Source organism: Oncorhynchus mykiss, unplaced genomic scaffold, assembly GCF_013265735.2.
Source record: "Oncorhynchus mykiss isolate Arlee unplaced genomic scaffold, USDA_OmykA_1.1 un_scaffold_189, whole genome shotgun sequence".
Lineage (NCBI taxonomy): Eukaryota > Metazoa > Chordata > Actinopteri > Salmoniformes > Salmonidae > Oncorhynchus > Oncorhynchus mykiss.
Window position 1 is genome coordinate 476,196 of NW_023493675.1, and position 26,582 is coordinate 502,777.

Below are 26,582 nucleotides of genomic sequence, written 5' to 3' on the forward strand. Positions count from 1 at the left end.
CCATGTTTTATACTTCTATATTTCCCATTCCTTTATTGGATTATGTGTATTAGGTTTAGTTGTGGAATTTGTTAGATATTATCTGTTTGATACTGCTGCACTGTCGGATCTAGAAGCATAAGCATTTCGCTACACTCACAATAACATCTGCTAACCATGTGTATGTGACCAATAACATCTGCTAACCATGTGTATGTGACCGATAACATCTGCTAAACATGTGTATGTGACCAATAACATCTGCTAACCATGTGTATGTGACCAGTAACATCTGCTAACCATGTGTATGTGACCAATAACATCTGCATGTCACCAATAACATCTGCTAACCATGTGTATGTGACCAATAACATTTGATTTGATCAAAACACACTGTGGCTTTGACTTCAAGAAGAGAATGGGCTGATGGGTGGTGGTGCTACTCTATAGGTAAGGCTGTCCAATATGAATGTTCAATACACACAATAGGTTGATCGGTAGCCAGCTAGCTGCTACGTCTTTAGCCGGACAGCTAGCTAACACGGCTAGCTATCAACAAAGTCAAAATGGACTCCAGGCCTGGTGGTGGCAGTAGTGCAAATACAACCACTGTTTACCGGAGCTTCCTGAGTGAAAAATAATTTGGCTATATAAAGAGGGCACGACAAACCCTATTCCCCCTCAGGAGACTGAAAAGGTTTGGCATGGGTCCTCAGATCACAACGCAGGGCCAGACGGATTACCAGGACGTGTACTCCAAGCATGCGCTGACCAACTGGCAACTGTCTTCACTGACATGTTCAACCTCTCCCTGTCTGTAATACCAACATGTTTCAAGCAGACCACCATAGTCCCTGTGCCCAAGAACACCAAGGTAACCTACCTAAATGACTACCGACCCATGTCACTCACGTATGTAGCCATGAAGTGCTTTGAAAGGCTGGTCATCTCTGTGAAGATGGGAGAACCTTCCAGGACAACCACCTGTGATTGCAGAATTATGCTGTGAGGAAATTCCTAAAAACATGTTTTTGCTTTGTCATTATGGGTTATTGTGATGTCATTATGGGTTATTGTGATGTCATTATGGGTTATTGTGATGACGGAAAAACTTAATTGAATCTATTTTAGAATAAGGCTGTAACGTAACAAAATCTGGATTTCCGAATGCTGTCCTCTCCAAATGTAGCTGTATTTTATTGGTTGGAATTGTTTTAAGATGGCCATACTGTGGATTATTTAGCTGTTTGATGTTTAATTCTAGGACCCCTTTAGGTATAAATATATATATATATATATGTGTAATACCAGTCAAAAGTTTGGACACTTAAAAACCTTGAAAAGAAAAATCCAGTTATAAACGTGTTTTCAATGCATTTCTATGGGCAATATTAGTAAAGCCCAAATTAAATATTTAATTTATTTATTTATATGTATATACAGTACCAGTCAAAAGTTTGGACACACCTACTCATTCCAGATATTTTCATTATTTTTACTTTTTTCTGCTTTGTAGAATAATAGTGAAGACATCAAAACTATGAAATAACATATATAGAATCACGTAGTAACCAAAAAAGTGTTAAACAAATGTAAATATATTTGATGTTTGAGAGTCTTCAAAGTAGCCACCCTTTGCCTTGATGACAGCTTTGCACTCTTGGTAATGTAGAGAAAAGTTAAAATAAAGAAAAACCCTACAATGAGTTGGTGTGTCCAAACTTCTGACTGGTACTGAATATATATTTATATAGATATATTTAAATCAAATATTGAATTTGGGCTTTACTAATATTGCCCATAGAAATGCATTGAAAAACACATTTAATAACTGGAAAAAAATACATATATTTGTTTTAAGTAATAAGGTTTTGAAGTGTCTGTCCTATATCTAGGTGATATAAGAAAGCTCAGGTAATATTTTATATTGTTTTACATATATTTAACCCCTTATTTTTGGGGGCACAAAACTACCTCCGTGCTTCCATGTGTGTGTATAGGTTACCTTCAAATGAGTTCCGATGATCAACATAGAGAACACACTTTCACAACCCTCCCAAACCTCTCTACAACATCCCCAACAAACACCTTCACAACCCTCCCAAACCTCTCTACAACATCCCCAACAAACACCTTCACAACCCTCCCAAACCTCTCTACAACATCCCCAACAAACACCTTCACAACCCTCCTAAACCTCTCTACAACATTCCCAACAAACACCTTCACAACCCTCCCAAACCTCTCTACAACATCCCCAAACACCTCCACAACCCTCACAAAATCCCCAAACACCTCCACAAACGTCTCTACAACATCCTGACATCTGAAGATATCAGTGGTCACTCTTCATCAAGAGCAGGTATGATGAATCTCTCATCTCAGACATTACAACTAATGTGCTGTGAGATTAAATGCTGTAATGTTGGAGGAAATCAATTGTAACTGTTCATGCAATGGACAAATCTTTCTCTCTCTAGATTGTCCTCCATTAGACTCTCCTGGTGCAGGACAGAGTCAGAGTGCTGGTAATTTTCATGTCTACTGATTTCAATGGTGTCAGAAGTCTCAGAAGTGATGCGTAGCACCAGATTTAGCCAACAGCTCATTTACATCTGTCCAAGGGAAGATTTGAGGCCATCTAGATGTGTCTCTCTGAGGCCCACCGGAAGTGATGCAACATTTGAGGTTTTGTAGAGAGCTGCTGCTGACACCATGTCCTCTGTTGCTATGGTTACTCTGATCACTTTCTTACTCATAGTCTCTCCTTTATTATGTATCTTCTGTCTGTCAGCTGACAGACCCTACCAACCAACTGACAGACCCTACCAACCAGCTGACAGACCCTACCAACCAACTGACAGACCCTACCAACCAACTGACAGACCCTACCAACCAACTGACAGACCCTACCAACCAACTGACAGACCCTACCAACCAGCTGACAGACCCTACCAACCAGCTGACAGACCCTACCAACCAACTGACAGACCCTACCAACCAGCTGACAGACCCTACCAACCAACTGACCGATCAAACAACTGACCAACCTTTCAACCTACCTTACCTTATTAAAATCCTTTTCGGGTTACTTTGTGCAATTTCCGCCTGAAGACATACCCTAATCTAACAGCCTGTAGCTCTGGCCCAGAAGCAAGGATATGCATAGTCTTGGTACCATTTGAAAGAAAACACTCTGAAGTTTGTGTAAATGTGAATTGAATGCAGGAGAATATAACACCATAGATCTGGTAGAAGAAAATACAAGGAAATAAACATACGTTTTCTGTTTTTATAGTTTTTTGCATCATCTTTCAACTGAAACAAGAACATCCAAACATACAGATAGGATGCTGGGGGTGGTTTGAATGGAGAACATAAGATGGCAACAGTATTTGAAAAAAGTTTCAGAAAGATATCTTCAGGAATGAGTGAGCTACATGACATTGAGTATATAGTCACCTAGGTGTCCCACACAAGTTGCCCAAATGTACCCAAGTGGCCGAATTGGTACAGTGATACATTTTGAAGTAAATTACTATATACAAAACACTTGAATGCCATTCTAACATACCACCCCCCCCAAAAAAAAATATGAACATTTGAAAAAATGTCAAATAACAAGGGTAACTATTTACGCACATTCAATGTATAATGTACAATATTGTGAAGACCCTCAGTCCTCTACACAATATTGTTCTTCTGATGCCATGCCCAATAGCAGTCTCTTTCTGCTGTAAAGCAGAGGGTTACTGAACAGCTGGTGCAGGTGATGGGGCATTTCCTGTGACACAGAACACAACGACGTCTCCCTACTGTGCCCTTTTTGCCCCGAGGCACATTCATGTCTGCAGAGATGAATCTGGGCAGGTGAACACTACTAGTTGGAGCAGAGGGGACAGAAGGTGCTACAGTGGACTTGCTGTAGCTAGCAAGCTCCTGGATGAGCAGCTCTCTGAAGGCTAGCTGTGAGATGGGGGGCTGTCCACAGCTCTTAGCCATTTCCTTCTGGAGGATGAAGGCATTCACCACAGCAATGTCAATGAAATGATAGAAAAATGTCTTGTACCATTTCATTGTCTTGTGGAGAACATTGTAGTATCCTATCAGCGCATCTGACAGGTCCACACCTCCCATGCTCTTGTTGTAGTCCTTGATGGCTGCAGGAATGGGGACATTTTTGGTGGTCCATGCCCCTGAAGCGTCCTTCACACGCCTGACGACGTGATCACCACTGAAGGACTTGTGGATAGTGGAGCACATCGCCACCTCTCTGGTGTCCATCCACTTCACAAACAGCAGGCCATCTTCACGGATCCATCTCATGGTACCCCGCTCAGCCTGCTTAGGCATGTCGTTCACCCTGGTTTTCGGAAAGCCCACTCTGTTGGTCCGAATGGTGCCACAGGCCCACACATCCAGCTTCCTCAGGTCTGTGAACAGGGTAGGGCTTGTGTAAAAGTTATTCACAAACAGTTTGTAGCCCTTCCCTAGCAGCTGAAAATCTAATAACTGCATAACGGAGTCATAGCTCAGTCTCTTACCGGTCGCACAACTGTTCTTCCCCTCATAGACAAAAAAATTGCACGTGTATGCACACGCAGAATCGGCCAAAACAAACAGTTTGTAACCCCATTTAGTCGGTTTGTTATGCATGTAGTGTTTTAGGCCATTTCTGGCCTTTGAGGCTACCATCCTCTCATCTATGGAAAGGTTCTGGGCAGGCTGAAAATAGGTTTTGCAGGCCTCAATGATGTCGAGGTAGAGAGGTTTAATTTTGCAGAGCTTATCAAACCTTGCCGTGCCTCGTTTCGTCTCGTTGTCCTTATCAACTTCTGGGTCACTGATATGAAGCGCCCCTGAGATTGTCAGAAACCTTTTGCATGATATGACAGTGGATGGGAAAGGCAGTTGATAGAGGGGTGCAGATTTCCAGTAGTCCTTCAGGGTTTTTAGCTTCACAACACCCATGTAAATGACCATAGAAAAGTAACAAAAAAGATCTGACCTGGAAATGGGCTTCCATGTCTCTTTCTTGCGTTCCTGCTTCTTAGCTCCGTACTTATTAGTGTTCAACACCAGGGAATCAACAACTGCTGAGGTGAAAAACAACTGAAAAAGTTGCATGGGGCTGTACTTAGAGGTCATGGCCAGCTGAGGACCTGGTGGCCTCTTTGGTCTGAAAATTGGAGGCGGTGGAGCCACATCCTCCTCCAGCACAGAGTGCCAACGACCCTCCTCCGCACTGCCAGCAGGTTCCACACTTCCCTTCCTCCGCTTCTTTGTCACCGGCTCCACACCTCTTGATGGCCGGGCGGATGGACCAGCTTCAGTGGGGGATTTGCACCTTGGCAGTATGGGCTCCCAATCAGAATCGCTGGGACTGTGAAATAAAGACAAAACAGACACAGATTATATATAGAGTAAGTAAACATCCACTAAGGTGAGGTGTTGTATTTTATCTAAACATGGAATGGACATGTAAAAATATATGTAATATATACAGACACACAGATACACCCACAATGTAGAGCAATGTGTACTTTATACATATGTGTACTTTATATTTCATGTCATATTTTATATCTGGCAAAAAATATAAAAATATCTGAAACAACTCAAATGAATAATATTTAATATGATTCATTTCAAACAACGTTACTCACCAATCCAACACAGAATCTTCTCCATTTAGAGTCAAAAGAATAGTCACTGTCTGGTCTGACTCATCTTGTAGTAATTCACTCTCACTATCTCTATCAATCTCATCAATGATATCGTGTAGATCTGTATACTTTGTCTTTGCCTTCGATTTTAAAGATTTACTTGCCATAATTATTCTCTGAAATGCTGCACGTAACCAGCGTGGCCTCGTAGAGTTTTCAATGGTGAATGGTTGTGTCTATACGCTTGAGTTTCCCACAAACAATAGTCTTCCTGGATAGAATCATCACGTTGTCGTTTACCTGAGCTCATTGGCTATCTACCCAGCTAGATTTCAAGACGATCAGTGGTCATTGGTCCGAAATACAGTCAATCAACGAAGAACCGATCATATCATTGGTGCGCAATTAGGTCATTGTTTGCCGTGTTCAAATCAGTTCCTTTCGGTCAATATGTCCCGGAAAAGAACCATGAAGTGTGGTTGTTTTACTAACAAACAGAGGAATGCAATGAAACCAAACATGACTCGATAAACGTCCGTTTAGATTGAGTAATTACATCGAACGTTACGTCCAAAGTTGAAGGACACGGAATTTACGACAAGTGTTTCCTGTTAGGCTATAAAAATGGATTATATCGAACAAAACGACACTATTGTTTTGTCGTGACCTTTAGTGTTGCTAAAAGAAGAAGATCTTCAAAAGGTAATTGATGAATTTTATTGCTATTTCTGATCAATAATCACATTTGCAGTAAAGCTTTTTGAATTCTGACATGGTGGCTAGATTAACCAGAGGTTTAGCTTTCATTTGGTGTATTGCACTTATGATTTAATTGAAGTTAAATATTTATAATAATGACATTTCGGGCAATTTTTGTTGAAACGTTTCCCTAGAGGAACACCTGTCCTAGACAGGTTTTTAAACTGTCTGCTACTCAGGTCCATAAGCTAGGGTATGCATATAATTAGTAGATTTGGGTAGAAAACTAAAGTTTCCAAAACTTAAAATAATGTCTGCGAGTATAACAGAATGGATATGGCAGGTGAAAACGAGGAAAATCCAACCAGGAAGTACTATTATTTTGAAAGGCTGTTTTTCCATTGAAAGCCTATCCACCATACAAAGACTTAGGACCCAATTCATGAGCTCTATGGCTTCCTCTACATGTGACCAGTGTTTAGGCATTGTTTCAGGCTTTTACTCTGAAAAGTGAGGGCGATACAGCACTTTCAATGAGAGGACAGTGGAAATTTCCAGACATGAGCCAAGCGCGTCTTTCTTGTTTCTCCTTTTCTATTGACGAAGCTTTTCTCCGGTTGAAATATTATTTAATTATTTATGACAAAAACAACCTGAGGATTGAAGATGTCCCTTGGGGGTATCCGTACCTATGTAGGACATGCGAGGGTTAGGTTAATAAACAGGCTGGAGCTAGAACCTCGTTGTTGCGCGTCCTTATTTTAGATCATACTACATGGTGTCAGAAGTGGTTGTAAAATTCACATAAACGTGAAGGACGTACCAAGTAAATCATACATTCAGGCTGTTTCAAAGCAGGGAGGGGACAGTGTTGGAGATAAAACAGCGCATATCATTATTTTGCTAGCTAACGAGCAAGGACTAAGTTACTGCTAAGCAACATGCAAGAGGAAGAAGCTGGCGGGATTTCAGGGTTTGCGACTCCAAGTTCAACGGGCTCTGGCGCAAACACGGACAGGCCAGTGGCTTGTACTGACAGAGAATTAAATGGATCAGGCACTTTGATGAGCTTCGGATGTTTTCACTCACGAGACTCCCAGTTAGATAGCAAATGTTCCTTTTTTCCAAAAATACTATTTTTGTAGCCGAAATAACTCCGTTAGTTCTTCACGTTTGGCTGAGAATTCGACCGGAAATTGTGGTCACGACAAACATGGCAAACGTTGTTTATAATCAATCCTCAAGGTGTTTTTCAAATATCTATTCGATAATATATCAACCGGGACAGATGGCTTCTTAGTAGGAAAGAGAGAAACAATGGCTGCATTTGTCTTTTACGCACAAAACACTGAGAGACTCCAGCTGACCACTGACGCAATGTTGACGTTCAGGCTCATTTTTCAAACTAAAAGCCTGAAACTATGTATTGTGACACTAGACACATTAGGGAAGCCATAGAAAAAGGAATCTGGTTGATATCTCATTCACTGCTCAATAGGGACGCATAGGAACGCAGAGCTTTCTAAATAAGAGTCCCTTCCTGCAATATCAGTTCTGTTATACTCAGACAATATTTTTACAGTTTGAAAATGTAGAGTGTGTTCTATCCTAAGCTGTCAATTATATGCATATTCTAGCATCTTGTCCTGACAAAATAGCCTGTTTACTTTGGGAACGTTATTTTTCCAAAAATGAAAATACTGCCCCCTAGATTCAACAGGTTAACTACAGTGCCGTTAAAGACTATTTTGAAACACATTTTGTAGGGAGACACGACATTATTTTTGAGAGAGCTAGGTTTAATATACAAGAGCAGAGTGAAACCACCGACAGTTTGATCACAGCTGTTCACAAACTACATTATCGAACAAAACAAACATTTATTGTTTAACATGGAGACCTGGGAGTGACACCAGATGATCAGAGGTAAGTGATTAATTTTAATCGCTATTTCTGACACCTCTCCTTGGTTGGAAAATGGCTGTATGGTTCTGTGGCTAGGGGCTGACCTAACAATTGTTTGGTGTGCTTTTGCCGTAAAGCCTATTTGAAACAGGACAATATGGCTGGATTTACAACAAGTTTATCTTTAAAATGGTGTATAATACTTGTATGTTTGAGGAATTTTAATAATGGGATTTCTGTTGTTTTTAATCTGGCGCCCTGCAATTTCACTGGCTGTTGTCGAGGTGGGACGCACTTGTACCAGAGAGGTTAACAAGAAATTTGTGGAGTGGTTGAAAAACGAGTTTTAAGGACTCCAAACTAAGTGTATGTAAACTTTGACTGTATGTGTGTGTGTGTATGTGTGTGTGTGTGTGTGTGTATATATAAATAAATATGCAACCATTTAAACAACTGCATTAGCATGAGAAGTAAAAACTTGTTTTACTTACTCAAAACTCTGGTCACTCGCAGAGTCCTCATCCATTCCTTCTGTGTCACTCTGTTGGTCGATTTCTGCAATAATATCATCAAAATTATTATACTTGGACTGAGATTTAGCTTTTCCACTCTTAGTAACCATGTTTAACTTTTTCAGACTTGAGAAGTCTGTAGAAGAGAACGAACTGCTGTGAAACGTAAACTACCGTGCATCTGGTTTCCTTTCACCAGAGAATGAACTCTGTTGTGCACAGCTCTAGCATGATGCCTGTTTGTCCTACAAACAGCGTTCACATACTGCTGGAAATCCCAGCTCATTGGCTATCTAGCTAGGTTTCAAAACGATAAGTGGTCATTGGTTCAAGAACCTTCATGGGCTAATTCAGGTCTTGTATAGCCAATACGTAATGTAGAATCATGAAACATGTTTGGTTGCCTTCTAGAGTGTCTGAGGATTGCACAGAAACCCAACTTGACCGTGTTAAGCTATGTTTGATTGCTAACAAAATTTGATTTAAAAAAATTGTTTTGTTAAAAGTTGAAAGAGTCGGAATTCATGCAGAATACTGTTTACAACACGGATCGTGTTAGGATATACATGTCCTTTTGTCAATTAAAATAACATTACATTTATCATAAATACAGTGTAGACATTGCTAATGTTGTAGCGGAAAATGGCTGATTATCTACAGAGGCCCATTATTATCTACATAGAGGCCCATTATTATCTACATAGAGGCCCATTATTATCTACAGAGGCCCATTATTATCTACAGAGGCCCATTATTATCTACATAGAGGCCCATTATTATCTACAGAGGCCCATTATTATCTACAGAGGCCCATTATCAGCAACCATCAGTCCTGTGTTCCAATGGCATGTTGTGTTAGCTAATCCAAGTTTATAATTTTAAAATGCGAATCGAACATTAGAAAACGCTTTTACAATTATGTTAGCACAGCTGAAAACTGTTGTTCTGATTAAAGAAGCAATAAAACTGGCCTCCTTTAGACTAGTTGAGTATCTGGAGCATCAGCATTTGTGGCTTTGATTGTTGATGTTATTTTAAAGGACCAAAAAAATGATTTTCTTTCAAAAACAAGGACATTTCTAAGTGACCCCAAACTCTTCAACAGTAGTGTATATATAGAAATACAGGTTTAAAATTTGCATCAATTGATTGGTGAAAAGAACAGATGGCTAAAGTCAAACAAGATTTTAATTAGTCGGGGACAGCCCCACTGGTAAAAGATACTAGTCCATCTTCATGTCAACTAACAGAACTCTGCTGGTTGTCCTGGTAACAGATACCAGTGGGAAGATCTATTATTTTTGTTCAAACTAAACTACAGCACTTACTTTGATGAGTCAAATCTGATCCTTTCTTCTCTTCTCCTTCTCTCACAGTTCCACTCAGCCCTGTTGTTTTCCTGCAGTCCACCAGCAGCACAGACAACCTCTTCATACCCAGCAGTAAGGTGCTACCGGAAGAGGTACGAAACGGGGACTCCGGGAGGGAGGAGGGGCTAGCGTTGTCCTGGTAACCATAAAGAGGGGACACAGACGCATATCATTATGGATGCTGAAGTCACTGTTGAAAAAGTGCTTTACAGAAGCCCAGACCAGACCCTGAGAGCAAGCTGTATGTTAGACCAGACCAAGCTGTACCATCTGGTGTTCTGATCTGGAGAGACTCTTCTCTACTTCGTCAGCATCAGGATGTTGTTGAGGCTCCCCAGAGGATCCACAATAGTCATGTCTGTCTCCTGTGTGAATGAGAACATCAAACAGATGTTAAACTTATCAACTTCTATTGCAATCACAGAGTCTTACAGGAGGAATGAATACATATCTAAAAGGGGACTAAATTAGCCACTTTAATTGTGTTTTTTATATTGTTGGTGATCAGTGGTGTAAAGTACTTAAGTAAAAAATATTTTAAAGTACTATTTAAGTAGCTTTCCGGGGAATCTGTACTTTACTATTTTTGACTAATTGTACTTTTACTTCACTACGTACATAAAGAAAATGTACTTTTTACTCCATACATTTCCCTGACACCCAAAAGTACTCATTACATTTCGAAGGCTTAGCAGGACAGGAAAATGGTCCAATTCACTCACTAATCAAGAGAACATCCCTGGTAATCATTACTGGCTCTGATCTGGCGGACTCACTAAACACACGTTTCAATTGTAGATTGTCAGAGAGTTGGAGTGTGTCCCTGGCTATCCGTCAATAAAATAAAAACAAACAAGAAAATGGCACCATCTGGTTTGCTTAATATAAGGAATTTGAAATTATTTATATACTTTTGATACTTCAGTATATTTTAACTTTTACTCAAGTAGTATTTTACTGGGTGGCTCACTTTTACTTGCGTACTTTTCCCACCGTGATGCAAATGTAAAAGGGCCGTTCCACAAAATGGGTGCATTTTGCGTCCACTTTATATTTTAAGTAGAAATGCACTGTATATTATATTTTAAAACCCGGCTATACTAGAATAAGTGCACTTTAATATAGACCACATAGAGAATTCAATAAATCCATTTTTGAAGTTCCAAAAATATATGTACCAATGGCAGATTGCCCCTTAATAAACAATTCCTACAGTACTGAACAACATATTCAAGTGTAGAACTTCAGGATAATGCCTCTTTAAAAACAACTGCATAGTTTGTGCCCGTTTTTAAGACAGTACTCACTGGTGGTAATCGGATCTTCAGTCTCATTTTTCACTCCCAAAACGTCTTCCTCTTTTATTGAGATATCCTCCTCTTTTACTCCAAAAAGGTCTTCCTCCTCTTTCAATTTTACGGCATCTTCCTCCTTTTTGATTCTGAAAGCTTCTACCTCTTTTTCCACTTTGACAACCTCGTTCCCATATTCCTCTTTCACTGTAATATCATCCTCTTGTTTCAATGTGATAGCCTCCATATTCATTCTTCAAGCTTCTTTGCCTCCTTTCACCAGTTTCTTTCTCCGTCTAGATTAGTGAGTTTATGCTCCGGGAGATTAGCCTAGTGCAGTATCAATGTAACACATTTGCTAATTTAACAAGCAAATTACGTTTAAATGAACCAGTAGATATGTAAACAGAATTATGTTAAAAACACTAAGAGTAATATACACAAGATTGGTCTAAAGAGCTCCAATGTTTCGGTTTTAGGTTTGCTAGCAAAGCACAGCGTGGTTAAATCAGAAGCCTTTTGTCGCGGTTGAAGAAGCCTCCTGTTCCGTCCACTAGATTATACGTCACGCAAGAAGCATCACCTGAAAAATGCATATCGCTATCCGCTGACTGGAGTGGGTAACGCAGACTGGAAAATATGAACTACAATGTTCAGTCTGGCAAGCAATGTCATAAGAAGTAATTTAAAAATAACCAGATGTTATGTTCTTACTTCTTACAGCCAATACTTTCCTCCAGGATTGGCCTGCCTATTAGGCAGGATTAGGTATGTATATAGACTCTCTTTTTTTTCTACTGTGTTATTGACTTGTTAATTGTTTACTCCATGTGTAACTCTGTGTTGTCTGTTCACACTGCTATGCTTAATCTTGGCCAGGTCGCAGTTGTAAATGAGAACTTGTTCTCAACTAGCCTACCTGGTTAAATAAAGGTGAAATAAAAATTTTAAAAAAAATAAAAGGTGACAGATAGAATAGTGTGGCATACTCTGAGCTAAATTGACAAAGGCTCATCGCGAACAACACATAACACTTCCTATGGTGGCATATGGGCTATTTAGGCAAGTGTTGGTGTCTCCCATCTCCACAGAGGAACTCTATATCTCTGTCAGAGTGACAATCAGGTTCTTGGTAACCTCCCAGACCAAGGCCCTTCTCCCCTGATTGCGCAGTTTGGCCAGGCGGCCAGCTCTAGGAAGAGCCTTGGTGGTTCCAAACTTTTCCTTTTAAGAACGATGGTAGCCACTGTGTTCTTTGGGAACTTCAATGCGGCATATTTTTTGTTGTTGTCTCCCTTCCCCATATCTGTGCCGGCGTTCTACGGACAATTCCTTCCACTTCATGGCTTGGTTTTTGCTCTGACTTGCGCTGTAAACAATGGGACCTTATATAGACAGGTGTGTGCCTTTCCAAATCATGTCCAATCAACTGAATTTACCACAGGTGGACTCCAATGAAGTTCTAGAAACATCTCAAGGATGATCAATGGAATCAAGATGCACCTGAGCTCAATTTCGATTCTCATAGCAAAGGGTCTGAATACTTATGTAAATAAGTTATTTCTGTTTAAAAATACATATACATTTGTAATACTTTCTAAAGGCACTGTATGTATAAACATCTATTTTCCTTTGTTTTCCACTAACCCTATCACCCCTTCCCTGATTGGAGGAAACGAATGAACAACAACTTTCAGGCTTCTATGTCCAGCTTATACGTACCATGTACATTTTACAGACAATGTGTTATACAATAGTTATATTTAGTTTGTTTTTAATCCTATCCTTCAGTTACCCTAAACCTCTCCCATCTATCTCTGAAGACCATCCAGTCCTATCCTTCACTTACCCTAAACCTCTCCCATCTATCTCTGAAGACCATCCAGTCCTATCCTTCAGTTACCCTAAACCTCTCCCATCTATCTCTGAAGACCATCCAGTCCTATCCTTCAGTTACCCTAAACCTCTCCCATCTATCTCTGAAGACCATCCAGTCCTATCCTTCAGTTACCCTAAACCTCTCCCATCTATCTCTGAAGACCATCCAGTCCTATCCTTCAGTTACCCTAAACCTCTCCCATCTATCTCTGAAGACCATCCAGTCCTATCCTTCAGTTACCCTAAACCTCTCCCATCTATCTCTGAAGACCATCCAGTCCTATCCTTCAGTTACCCTAAACCTCTCCCATCTATCTCTGAAGACCATCCAGTCCTATCCTTCAGTTACCCTAAACCTCTCCCATCTATCTCTGAAGACCATCCAGTCCTATCCTTCAGTTACCCTAAACCTCTCCCATCTATCTCTGAAGACCATCCAGTCCTATCCTTCAGTTACCCTAAACTTCTCCCATCTATCTCTGAAGACCATCCAGTCCTATCCTTCAGTTACCCTAAACCTCTCCCATCTATCTCTGAAGACCATCCAGTCCTATCCTTCAGTTACCCTAAACTTCTCCCATCTATCTCTGAAGACCACCCCGTTTGATTTCTATTTGCCATATATTTTTAACTGTGCTGTTTCACAAAAGTTCTTGACCTTTATATTCTCATAGTTGCTGCAGATAGTAAATTAAAAATAAACATGTTTGCTGAAAGTATTATTATATTATTGATCAATTGACTGACTTTTCAAATCCCCCAGTAGTGCTGTCTGCAGAGTTAGCTCCAGGTAAATGTTGCCATTCCTTCACCTGCGACCAAAAACAAGCTACATATGGACAGTACCAAAACAAATTATCTAAAATGATCAAATGATTCTGTCTCTTCGTAGCTAGATCTGCAGAGGTTCATAATTTTCTTTAACCAATTTTGGTCTTTAATTATTATACATTTTTTTCACCTTTATTTAACAAGGTAGGCAAGTTCTCATTTACAATTGCGACCTGTCCAAGATAAAGCAAAGCAGTTCCACACATACAACAACACAGAGTTACACATGGAGTAAAACAAACATACAGTCAATAATACAGGAGAAGAATAAGTCTATATACAATGTGAGCAAATGAGGTGAGATAAGGGAGGTAAAGGCAAAAAAGGCCATGGTGGCGATGTAAATACAATATAGCAAGTAAACCATTGGAATGGTAGATTTGCAGTGGAATAATGTGCAAAGTAGAAATATAAATAATGGGGGTTTTATTATTATTATTATTTTTATCAATTAGTAACCAGAATGTTCTGTCTTTTCTGGTGGATTAAACTGAAATTGCAACCAACTTCCTATGGCTTTCATTGTGCATCTGTAAAACTGTGTGAGGGTTTTAGGTGACAAGCCTGATGTTGAAGAGGCTCTGTTGCACCTTCTTCACCACAGTGTGTTCTTGGGGTCATTTCATTGTGCATCTGTAAAACTGTGTGAGGGTTTTAGGTGCCTCCTGATGTTGAAGAGGCTCTGTTGCACCTTCTTCACCACAGTGTGTTCTTGGGGTCCTTTAATGCTGCAGAAGTGTTTTGGTACCCTTCCCAAGATTTGTGCCTCAACGTAATCCTGTCTCGAAGTTCTACGGACAATTCCTTCGACCTCATGGCTTGGTTTTTGCTCTGACAGTCTCATAGCAAGGGGTCTGAATAATTACTGTTATGTAAATAAGGTATTTCTGTTTTTTATCTTTTAATAAAATAGCTTGGGTGGGCTTGGGCCCGTCTCTCAGTTTCCTGGCCATGGACCCAAAATATCAATGTTTTGTTCCCCGAGCCACTTAGTTATCACTTTTGCCTTATGGCAAGGTGCTCCATCATGCTAGAAAAGGCATTGTTCGTCACCAAACTGTTCCTGGATGGTTGGGAGATGTTGCTCTTGGAGGATGTGTTGGTACCATTCTTTATTCATGGCTGTGTTCTTAGGCAAAACTGTGAGTGAGCCCACTCCCTTGGCTGAGAAGCAACTCACACATGAATGGTCTCAGGATGCTTTACTGTTGGCATGACACAAGACTGATGGTAGCACTCACCTTGTCTTCTCCGGACAAGCTTTTTTCCGGATGCCCCAAACAATCGGAAAGAGGATTCATCAGAGAAAATGACTTTATCCCAGTTCTCAGTAGTCCAATCCCTGTACCTTTTGCAGAATATCAGTCTGTCCCTGATGTTTTTCCTGGAGAGAAGTTGCTTCTTTGCTGCCCTTCTTGACACCAGGCCATCCTCCAAAAGTCTTTGCATCACTGTACGAGCAGATGCCCTCACACCTGCCTGCTACCATTCCTGAGCAAGCTCTGTACTGGTGGTGCCCCGATCCCGCAGCTGAATCAACTTTAGGAGACGGTCCTGGCGCTTGCTGGACTTTCTTGGGCGCCCTGAAGCCTTCTTCACAACAATTGAACCACTCTCCTTGAAGTTCTTGATGATCCGATATATGGTTGTGTCACGACGCTGGCCTGGGGGTAGGTTTATGACAGTCATAAATACCCCCCCCCCCCCCCCCCCTTTTCCTCTCTCTACCCTACTGATGTGACATTTGTAAATCCCTTGGTTAACATAGAGATTCTGGGAACATCAGAAGGTGGGGGGAAATTAACCATATTCTGGTAATCCGACCAGTTGAACATATGTGGTGGTACTTAATGAATATGATGTCAGTTCGGTTGTTATCTGAGACATTCTCATCAATGATAAGATGACATAAACTCTACAGTATAGAATAGCATGTCATATCACTTAATCTGGCATAGCCAAAGACACAACAGTTGATTTAGTTGCAATCTTACTGGCAGCAAAATCCTTGCCTGTGAAGCCCTTTTTGTGCAAAGTAATGATGACAGCACGTGTTTCCTTGCAGGTAACCATGGTTGACAGAGGAAGAACAATGATTCCAAGCACCACCCTCCTTTTGAAGCTTCCAGTCTGTTATTCGAACTCAATCAGCATGACAGAGTGATCTCCAGCCTTGTCCTCGTCAACTCACTCACACCTGTGTTAACGAGAGAATCACTGACATGATGTCAGCTGGTCCTTTTGTGGCAGGGCTGAAATGCAGTGGAAATGTTTTTTGGGGATTCAGTTCATTGCATGGCAAAGAGGGACTTTGCAATTATTTGCAATTCATCTGATCACTCTTCATAACATTCTGGAGTATATGCAAATAGCCATCATACAAACTGAGGCAGCAGACTTTGTGAAAATGTATATTTGTGTCATTCTCCAAACTTTTGGCCACAACTGTACAGTGTTGGTAGGCTACCTACATGATGAGATTATTATGGATAAGAGAGATATTATTTTATTTGTCAAATGACAACCAAGCATCGATCATCATGTCACCAGAATAAGACCATCAAAATGTATTGGAAGGAGCATCAAGCTCATCACATGTAGTTTCACCACCCTGTGAAGTTCATAACTTATTTCATCTGTAGCCTAATAAACTGCATGGTTTCCCAAGTCATAGTGGGAGGACCAATCAACATATCATCTCATGACTCCACGTTAACTTCGATATGATGGTTATTATATAAATAAAGGAGTTTCCACTGCCTTTTCTCACTCATTCATGTTTACTGACACAAAAAGACCCACCATGTAAAACAAACCAACAAATTCTCTGTCTTCATTTATAAAATTGTAAAAGCATATCCTGTTTCCATCAGCCTGGTCATTACTTTGGAAATGGTTGGATCAATATCCACCTTCATGATATGGATGAAGCCTGATTTGGAATGTCTGAGTAGTTCTATATGATGTCATAATACATTTGATGCATTGATACATTTGCTCCATTGTTTCCATGTCAGTTGGTTTCCCACTCTTATGATTTATATCTGACAGAGGGGCTTTAAATGAATAGTATGGTCACATTTTACAGATTGTGGCTCGGTATGTTGATGTAAACTAGTTATTGATAATGTATTTTCCTATTCAGATTATACATCTGCATAGACTCAAACAGTATTTTAAAGTTGATTAAAAATATATATATAAATTGTACACTTCTATTTTCACAATTTGAATTATTATTCATCAAAAACTCCTATAGCAACAATACACTGCAGCTTTGAAATCAAGAAGAGAACGGGCTGATGGGTGGTGGTGCTACTCTATAGGTAAGGCTGTCCAATATGAATGTTCAATACACACAATAGGTTGATCAGTAGCCAGTTAGCTAGCTGCTACAGTCCAATATGAATGTTCAATACACACAATAGGTTGATCAGTAGCCAGTTAGCTAGCTGCTACAGTCCAATATCAATGTTCAATACACACAGTAGGACTGTTGACCAATATGAATGTTCATAATGAGGGAGAAATAAAGGTGGGCTCTCCTGTCAACATGGGACTCCTGCTGCAGGTAGCCTAGCAGTTAATGGTGTTGGGCCAGTAACTGAAAGATCCCTGGTTTGAATCCTAGAGAGGACTAGGTGAAAAATCTGTCAATGTGCCCTTGAGGGCAGCAGGAGCCTCTCAATTAGTCTCTTCTGAGGGAATGTGTTGTGTTGTGTTGTGCAATTGAAGTCCAGAAACAAAGGGAGAAGGTGATAAGAGGAGAGCACATAGATGCAAGAAGGAATAGAACGTGTCTGTAATGAAAGTGAACTGTGTTTATGCATGATCAGGGGCGTATTCATTCAGCCGATTCTGTTGACAAACGTTTCTTAAACAGAACACAACCAGGATAAACATACGTGAATTTGTCCAATAGAACCTCTATTTCAGCTAGATGCAGGCGAGAGTGTGCAAGGCGATATTGAATGTGTCACTGTCTGTCACCTCAAAATTTTCTCTCGACCTGTGTGAACCTACATTCTAAACTTTCATTCATAAGCTAGGTTGCTAGGTGTAGGCATAGGCTAGGTAGTATCATGTTGTAGCCTAAACCTACCACTGTTACATTGAACAGGGTGAACGGAATATGAATGACAGTCGTCCAACATGCTGTAGTAGAAATAAGGCCATGCCCATGAAAAAACAAATCGTCCTCCCTCATCTTAAACGGCACTGACCACCACTGTTTGGATGGTGGACCATTCTTGGTACACATGGGAACTGTTGAGCTGAAAAACCCAGCAGCGTTGCAGTTCTTGACACAAACCGAGGCGCCTGGCACCTACTACCATACCCCGTTCAAAGTAACTTAAATATTTTGTCTTCCCCATTTACCCTCTGAATGGCACACATGCACAGTCCATGTCTCATGTCTCACGGCTTAAAAATCCTTATTTAACCTGACTCCCCCCTTCATCTACACTGACTGAGGTGGATTTAAGTAGTGACATCAATAAGGGATCATAGCTTTAGCCTGGATTCACCTAGTCTTTCTAAGTCATGGAAGGAGCAGGTGTTCTTAATGTTTTGTCTACCCAGTGTAAAGCACTACAGATAATCAAGTGCTATTTGCATGTGATGCATTTGTTCTTTTGTTTACAGGACGATTTGTATCTTATAGAGCGTGGCTTTAAGGGAAAAGTATGGTCACATCTAATAAAAACGAATGTGAAAAATGAACAGAGAAAATGTATATTAACACACTACCTATTCATAGAAGTATTTATTCATCATCCACATATTCATATTAAGATCTACGTCTGTGTACAGGAACGTATCATTTGTAAGAAGCAAGAGAAAATGTATCAGTTTATTGTTAAATTACGTTCTTTCTAATACAACGTGTCGTAACTATTGTTTCCAAACTGCATTACCCACTCCAATCAGCAGATGGCGATGGACGTCTTTCAGGTGATGCTTCTTGTGTGACGTATAATGGACTGGACGGGACACTTCTTCAGGAACAACAAAACGGCTTCTCTTTCAACCACCTCGGTAGCTTGCTAGCCAATATAAAACCGATATATTGCCGCTTTACACCGTGTTTGTGTACATTAGCTAATCTCAGTGTTTTAAACGCATTTCTGTTGACTTATCATCTGATGACTTTTAACCTAATGTTCTTGTTAAATTTGAAAACGTGTTAAAGATTGATACTGAGGTTAGCACTAGGCTAGTCGCTAATGCTAACTAGCTAACATCCCTGACCATGAGTTCACTAAACTACTCCTCCCCTGCTAATGAAGAGGTGGTCTGCTGGACGGAAAAAGAAGCTCTGGGACTGAACATTGTCGTGGAAGATGAGGGTGTTACAGTGAAAGAAGAGGAGTGTGTTACAGTGAAAGAAGAGGAGTGTGTTACAGTGAAAGAAGAGGAGGGTGTTACAGTGAAAGAAGAGGAGGGTGTTACAGTGAAAGAAGAGGAGGCTGTTATAGTGAAAGAAGAGGAGGCTGTTATAGTGAAAGAAGAGGAGGCTGTTACAGTGAAAGAAGAGGAGGCTGTTACAGTGAAAGAAGAGGAGGCTGTTATAGTGAAAGAAGAGGAGGCTGTTATAGTGAAAGAAGAGGAGGCTGTTATAGTGAAAGAAGAGGAGGCTGTTACAGTGAAAGAAGAGGAGGCTGTTATAGTGAAAGAAGAGGAGGCTGTTATAGTGAAAGAAGAGGAGTGTGTTACAGTAAAAGAAGAGGAGGCTGTTACAGTGAAAGAAGAGATAGCATCCTCTTCCTCTCTAAAAGGTTCTATCTCAGTAAAGGTGAAGGAGGAAGACGTTTTGGGAGTGAAAGAGGAGGATACAGAATATCAGATTAACACTAGTGAGTACTGTCTTAAACAGGGGCACAAACTATGCCGTTGTTTAACTAATGTGGGGTTTTTAAGGGCATTCTACTGAAGTTCTACACTTGAATAAGTTTCGTACTCTATAAATTGTTAAATGTAAAATCTGCATTTGGTACATATATTTTGGGGACTTAGATTTAGATGTATTGAATTCTCCATGTGGTCTACATTAAAGTGCACCTCATCTAATGTAACAGTCTTTTAAAATTCAATATTGGTGCAAATTTTCTACTTAAAAGATCAATGGGACGCAAAAGCCAACCAATTTGTGGAACAAACCTTTTACATTTGCATCACAAACAATATTTTCGGAAATCATGATGAAAGTGGCCATTTTAGGTCCTTTTAGACATATTAATGCCTCTTGTAAGACCCTATGATTGCAATAGAAGATCATAAGTTTACAATCGGTTTGATGTTCTCGTCCACACAGGAGAGAGACATGACTATCCTGGATCCTCTGGGGAGCCTCAACAATATCCTGATGCTGACGAGGCAGAGAAGAGTCTCTCCAGATCAGAACACCAGATGGTACAGCTTGGTCTGGTCTAGAATGCAGCTTGGTCTGGTCTAGCATACAGCTTGGTCTGGTCTAGCATACAGCTTGCTCTATCGAGGGCTGGGCTGGGTTTCTGTAAAACACTTTATGACAACAGTGATATCAGCATCCATAAAGATATGTGTCTGTGTCCCCTCTTTATGGTTACCAGGACAACGCTAGCCCCTCCTCCCTCCCGGAGTCCCCGTGTCGAGCCTCTCCCGGTAGCAACTTACTGCTGGGTATGAAGAGGTTGTCTGTGCTGCTGGTGGACTGCAGGAAAACAACGGGGCTGAGTGGAACTGTGGGAGGAGGAGAAGAGAAGAAAGGATCAGATTTGACTCACCGAAGTAAGTGCTGTAGTTTAGTTTGTACAAATATAATAGATCTGCCCACTGGTATCTGTTACCAGGACAACCAGCAGAGTTCTGTTTGTTGACAGGAAGATAGACTGGTATCTGTTACCAGGACAACCAGCAGAGTTCTGTTAGTTGACAGGAAGATAGACTGGTGGATATGGATGTTATGAATATCATAACACTGAAAAAGGATTCTGCCAATGAAAAGAGAGAAACCAATAGACCATATAAAAAGTTAGCTTTAGACGGAAAGTCTCAAGATGATCTGATGTAAGGTGCAAATTTTACAAAACTTGTCCTAACAACATTATGGATGTGACATTGCCTGTCCCAGTGAACCCCCCCCCCCCCCCCAAGACTTTTGAAGCGGCAGACAAAACTCCAGACACTTCAATTTGTTCTGCATTGCTTCATTAACGTCTGATCTACAGAACGTGTTAAACATGCAAATGTACAGTTGTAGTCGGACGTTTACATACACCTTAGCCAAATACATTTATACTCGGTTTCACAATTCCTGACATTTAATCATAGTAAAATTTCCCTGTTTTAGGTTAGTTCACCATTTTATTTTAAGAATGTGAAATGTCAGAATAATAGTTGAGAGATTTATTTCAGCTTTTATTTCTTTCATCACATTTCCAGTGGGTCAGAAGTTTACATACACTCAATTCGTATTTGGTAGCATTGCCTTTAAATGATTTAACTTGGGTCAAACGTTTCATCTCTAGGAGACCGAACGCGTCTCCTTCCTGAGCGGTATGACAGCTGCGTGGTCCCATGGTGTTTATACTTGCATACTATTGTTTGTACAGATAAACATGGTACCTTCAGGCGTTTGGAAATTGCTCCCAAGGATAAACCAGACTTGTAGAGGTCTACATTTTCTTTTCTGATGTCTTGGCTGATTTCTTTTGATTTTCCCATAATGTCAAGCAAAGAGGCACTGAGTTTGAAGGTAGGCCTTTGAAATACATCCACAGGTACACCTCCAATTGGCTCAATTGATGTCAATTAGCCTATCAGAAGCTTCTAAAGCCATAACATAATAATTTTCGGGAATTTTCCAAGCTGTTTAAAGGCACAGTCAACTTAGTGTATGTAAACTCCTGACCCACTGGAGTTGTGATACAGTGAATTATAAGTGAAATATGACATTTGTGGAGTGGTTGAAAAACTAGTTTTGATGACTTAGTTTTGTTGCTTACAGTTTAGTTTCCTCCACTGTCCCCATACTGGACTCAAACTAGTGATCATCTGCTTCTCATCACATGTGACCGTTCTCCTTGACAATGAACCGCTGGAGCGATACAAAAGGTACCAGTTGGACAGCTCCATCTGTGACGTTTCAAGCTGTGGAGTGAGTTTACGGCACGTTCTCACCTCCGTTACACATGTTCAGGTTGACTTTCCCATGGAATCGACCATATACACTACCAGTCAAACTACTCATTCAGGGGTTTTTCTTTATTTTTACTATTTTCTACATTGTAGAATAATAGTGAATATATCAAATCTATGAAATAACACTTATGGAATCATAGAGTAACCTAAAAAGTGTTCAACATTAGGCCACACCTGTCAGGTAAATGGATTATCTTGGCAAAGGAGAAATTTGAACTAACAGGGATATAAACACATTTTGCACCGAATTTGAGAGAAATAAGCTTTAGTGCGTATGGAAGAATTCTGGGATATTTCAGCTCATGAAACATGGGACCAACACTTTACATATTTATAGTTTTTGTAACATCTACCCCAAATATTTCACATTCTTTTTTACTTTTCCCAAAATATCATGAAATGAATGATAGTTCAAATGTGTGAACGTCTAAATTAGAAATTGGTTTTAACAGGAATGTGTCGAACCCTTTCAACAACGGGGAGATGTTACTGATGTGCTTTGTATCTTCGACGTAAAAACAAGTTTTGGACACAAAATTACTTCTTTAGTTATTTGATGTTTAAGGAAGTGTGTAGGTCACATTCTGTATCATACAGCTATGAAGGTTATATATTTACAACCACCTGCTTGATAGGAATCCAGCGATGTCTGTGTCTTGAGTGTCATAGGACTGTCTAGTGTTTTGTGTTCTGACTAGTAAAACAGAAATACAAATAAGTCTTGTAAACAGTAATTACCAGGATGCTCTACAACATTTGTTTTAAAATCACACAAAAATGGTTTTAAATGATGAAATGTTTGAAAGCTGGCCTCAGGTTATTGAGGGATCTGATTTGGTTTAAAGTTCATAGCAAGGCAGTTTTATCATGTGGAGATTTCATTCTGCTCTGTCTTAAAAATAAACTCTGTCTTTGGCAGGAGGAAAACCAAACTTGGACGAACCAAAGACGTCCAAACCAGCAAGTCAACACCTCTACTCCCAGATTGGAAAGAGTTTTACCAAGTCAGGAAGCCTGAAAATACATGAGGGAATACACACAGGGCAGAAGCCCTTCCTTTGCTCCCAGTGTGGGAAGAGTTTTAAGCGGTTAGACACCCTCAAAGCTCATGAGCGTATACACACAGGGGAGAAGCCTTTCCATTGCTCCCAGTGTGAGAAGAGTTTTAAGCGGTTAGACACCCTCAAAGCTCATGAGCGTATACACACAGGGGAGAAGCCTTACAAATGCTCAGACTGTGGGATGGCATTTTACTCATCACACTCACTTAAAAGTCATATGAGAATTCACACAGGGGAGAAGCCTTTCCACTGCTCTCAGTGTGAGAAGAGTTTTAAGCGGTTAGACACCCTCAAAGCTCATGAGCGTATACACACCGTGGAGAAGCCTTTCCATTGCTCCCAATGTGGGAAAAGTTTTAAGCGGTTACTCACCCTCAAAGCTCATGAGCGTATACACACAGGGGAGAAGCCTTTCCATTGCTCCCAGTGTGGGAAGAGTTTTAAGCGGTTAGACACCCTCAAAGCTCATGAGCGTATACACACAGGGGAGAAGCCTTACAAATGCTCAGACTGTGGGAAGATATATTACTCATCACACTCACTTAAAAGTCATATGAGAATTCACACAGGGGAGAAGCCTTACCTCTGCTCCCTATGTGGAAAGAGTTTTAGTCACTTTGGAAACATGAAAGCTCATGAGCGAATACACACAGGGGAGAAGCCTTACCACTGCTCCCAGTGTGGAAAGAGTTTTAACTATTCAGGAAACCTAAAAGAGCACATGAGACTGCACACAGGGGAGAAGCCTTACAAATGCTCAGACTGTGGGAAGACCTATTACTCTTCACAGTCACTTAAAATTCATGTGAGAATCCACACAGGGGAGAAGCCTTACCTCTGCTCCCAGTGTGGAAATAGTTTTAGTCACTTAGGAACCCTGAAAGTTCACCAGCGACTACACACAGGGGAGAAGCCTTACCACTGCTCCCAGTGTGGAAAGAGTTTTGGCCAAGTAGGAACCCTGAAAGCTCATGAGCGAATACACACAGGAGAGAAGCCTTACCACTGCTCCCAGTGTGGAAAGCGTTTTAACCATTCTGGAAAGCTGAAAAAGCACGTGAGAATTCACACAGGAGAGAATAATTACTTCTCCTTGACTTCTTAAAATGCATCAGAGAACATACACAGTGCTCCCAGTGTCTTTAATTGTTGACTGAGAATGTGTTTGCTTGTTTATACCATATGAATTTAAATTGTACAATGTATACTCAAAAATATATTTGTGTGTTTTTATTAGAAAACATGAATTGAATATGGAGTACAGTGGTTCGTCCTTTAAAAGTTGCAGCGTACTGCAGCACAGCTTGCATGGTGCCACAGAATTCTATGGCATGTTATTTACGTGTCAACCACTGTCACCAATAATGCTAGTAAGTGCTAGTTTGACCACCAGAGGGCATCTTTGAGAAGCATTTGATTGCCTTCAATAGTGGCTGTACTAGAGAATTTACAACTTGTTTTTGTAAGAACAATGTAAATGGGACTGATATCAAGAAATGTTTCTTTATTAATTTGATTAACCTGAACCCAGTTTCGCTAGCGGAACCCCTCGCCAACAGCCAATGAAATTTCAGCCAAATAAAAATCAACAAATCAAATTTCTCAAACATACAAGTGTAAGATATAATTCTCGTTAATCCAGCCACAGTGTCTGATTTCAAAAATGCTTTACAGCGAAAGCTCCACAAACGATTATGTTAGGTCACCACCAACTAACAGAAAAACCCAGCCATTTTTCCAGCCAAAGAGAGGAGCCACAAAAAGCACAAATAGAGATACAAATTAATCACTAACCTTTGATGATTTTCATCAGATGACAATCATAGGACTTTATGTTACACAATATATGTATGTTTTGATTGATAAAGTTCATATTTATTAAAAAAATCTCATTTTACATTGGCGCGTTACGTTCAGTAGTTCCAACATGCGGTGATTGTACAGAGAGACACATGAATTCACAGAAATACTCATTATAAATGTTGATGAAAATGCATGGAACTTTAGATACACTTCTTCTTAATGCAACCGCTGTGTCAGATTTAAAAAAAACTTTACGGAAAAAGCATAATCTGAGAACGGCGCTCAGAGCCCAAACCAGCCAGAGAAATATCTGCCATGTTGAGTAGTCAACATTAGTCATAAATAGCATTATAAATATTCACTTACCTTTGATGATCAGTTCCACAATAAATGCTTTGTTTGTTAATGTCCATCATTTATGTCCATTTATGACCAAATAGCTTCTTTTCTTGGGGCGTTTGGTAAACAAATCCAGTCGGACGAAAAGTTCAAAAAGTTATATTACAGGTCGAAGAAACTTGTCAAACTAAGTACAGAATCAATCTTTAGGATGTTTTTATCATAAATGTTCAATAATGTTCCAACCGGAGAATTCCATTGTCTGTAGAAAAGCAATGGAAAGCAAGCTAACTTTGTCATGAACGCGCGTGGTCAGCTCGTGGGACTCAGGCAGACCTCTGACTCATTCCCCTCTCATTCAGCCCCACTTCACAGTAGAAGCATCAAACAAGGTTCTAGATGCGGTTGACATCTAGTGGAAGCAACATGACCAATATCCCACTGTGTATTCGATAGGGGTGAGTTCAAAAACTACACACCTCAGATTTCCCACTTCCTGTTTGGATTTTCTCTCAGGTTTTTGCCTGCCATATGAGTTCTGTTATACTCACAGACATCATTCAAACAGTTTTAGAAACTTCAGAGTGTTTTCTATCCAATACTAATAATATGCATATATTAGCATCTGGGACTGAGTAGGAGGCAGTTCACTCTGGGCACTCTATTCACTCTATTCATCCAAAAATGAAAAATGCTGCCCCCTATCCCAAGAAGTTCATATTATGGTGTTTATATTACAAAGAAAACTAAAAACCCTCTGGGTTACCGTTAGGATGGAAAATATGGCCCTGTACAACGTGACGGTCTGGAGTAGGCTACAGTACTGGGCTATTTAACTAAAGAATCCCTGTGTCGTGCTGGCACACCGGAGAACGAGGTTCAATTCCCAGACGGGGAGGAAGGAGTAGGCTGTTCTTGTAAATAAGAATTTGTTCTTAACTGACTTGCCTAGTTAAATAAAGGTTACACTAAGAACATAACATTTCTACACCATAATTGTATAATTGTAGTCTAACCAATACCCAAACGGAGAAAACAATCTAATTCATTTATCAAGACCAGT

General features: G+C 40.2%; 2 protein-coding genes across 2 annotated transcripts; one reads left to right on the forward strand and one right to left on the reverse strand.

Annotated features, from left to right (window-relative positions):
* Window positions 1-3,728: 3,728 nt before the first annotated feature.
* Window positions 3,729-10,141, reverse strand: LOC118947696 (piggyBac transposable element-derived protein 4-like). Its single transcript, XM_036972682.1, has 4 exons — window positions 10,090-10,141; window positions 8,741-8,804; window positions 4,119-5,362; window positions 3,729-3,763 (listed from the first exon to the last, which is right to left on the reverse strand). The coding sequence occupies exons 2-4, from the start codon at window positions 8,773-8,775 to the stop codon at window positions 3,729-3,731; spliced, it is 1,314 nt and encodes a 437-aa protein (XP_036828577.1). The 5' UTR covers window positions 8,776-8,804; window positions 10,090-10,141.
* Window positions 10,142-20,344: 10,203 nt separating this feature from the next.
* LOC118947685 (zinc finger protein OZF-like) lies at window positions 20,345-24,966 on the forward strand. Its single transcript, XM_036972661.1, has 3 exons — window positions 20,345-20,546; window positions 20,726-20,903; window positions 23,236-24,966. The coding sequence occupies exons 1-3, from the start codon at window positions 20,544-20,546 to the stop codon at window positions 24,480-24,482; spliced, it is 1,428 nt and encodes a 475-aa protein (XP_036828556.1). The 5' UTR covers window positions 20,345-20,543; the 3' UTR covers window positions 24,483-24,966.
* Window positions 24,967-26,582: the final 1,616 nt, after the last annotated feature.

Bases quoted from the DNA above. Each gene is read 5' to 3' on its own strand.
- LOC118947685 (XM_036972661.1), top strand. The intron at 20,904-23,235 runs GTAAGTGCTGTA...TGTCTTTGGCAG, and splicing joins ATCAGATTTGACTCACCGAA to GAGGAAAACCAAACTTGGAC.
- LOC118947696 (XM_036972682.1), bottom strand. From the start codon at position 8,775: ATGGATGAGGACTCTGCGAGTGACCAGAGTTTTGA. The intron at 5,363-8,740 runs GTAAGTAAAACA...TTTATTTCACAG, and splicing joins GCGAGTGACCAGAGTTTTGA to TCCCAGCGATTCTGATTGGG. The intron at 3,764-4,118 runs GCATGGGAGGTG...TCTGTGTCACAG, and splicing joins CATCAAGGACTACAACAAGA to GAAATGCCCCATCACCTGCA.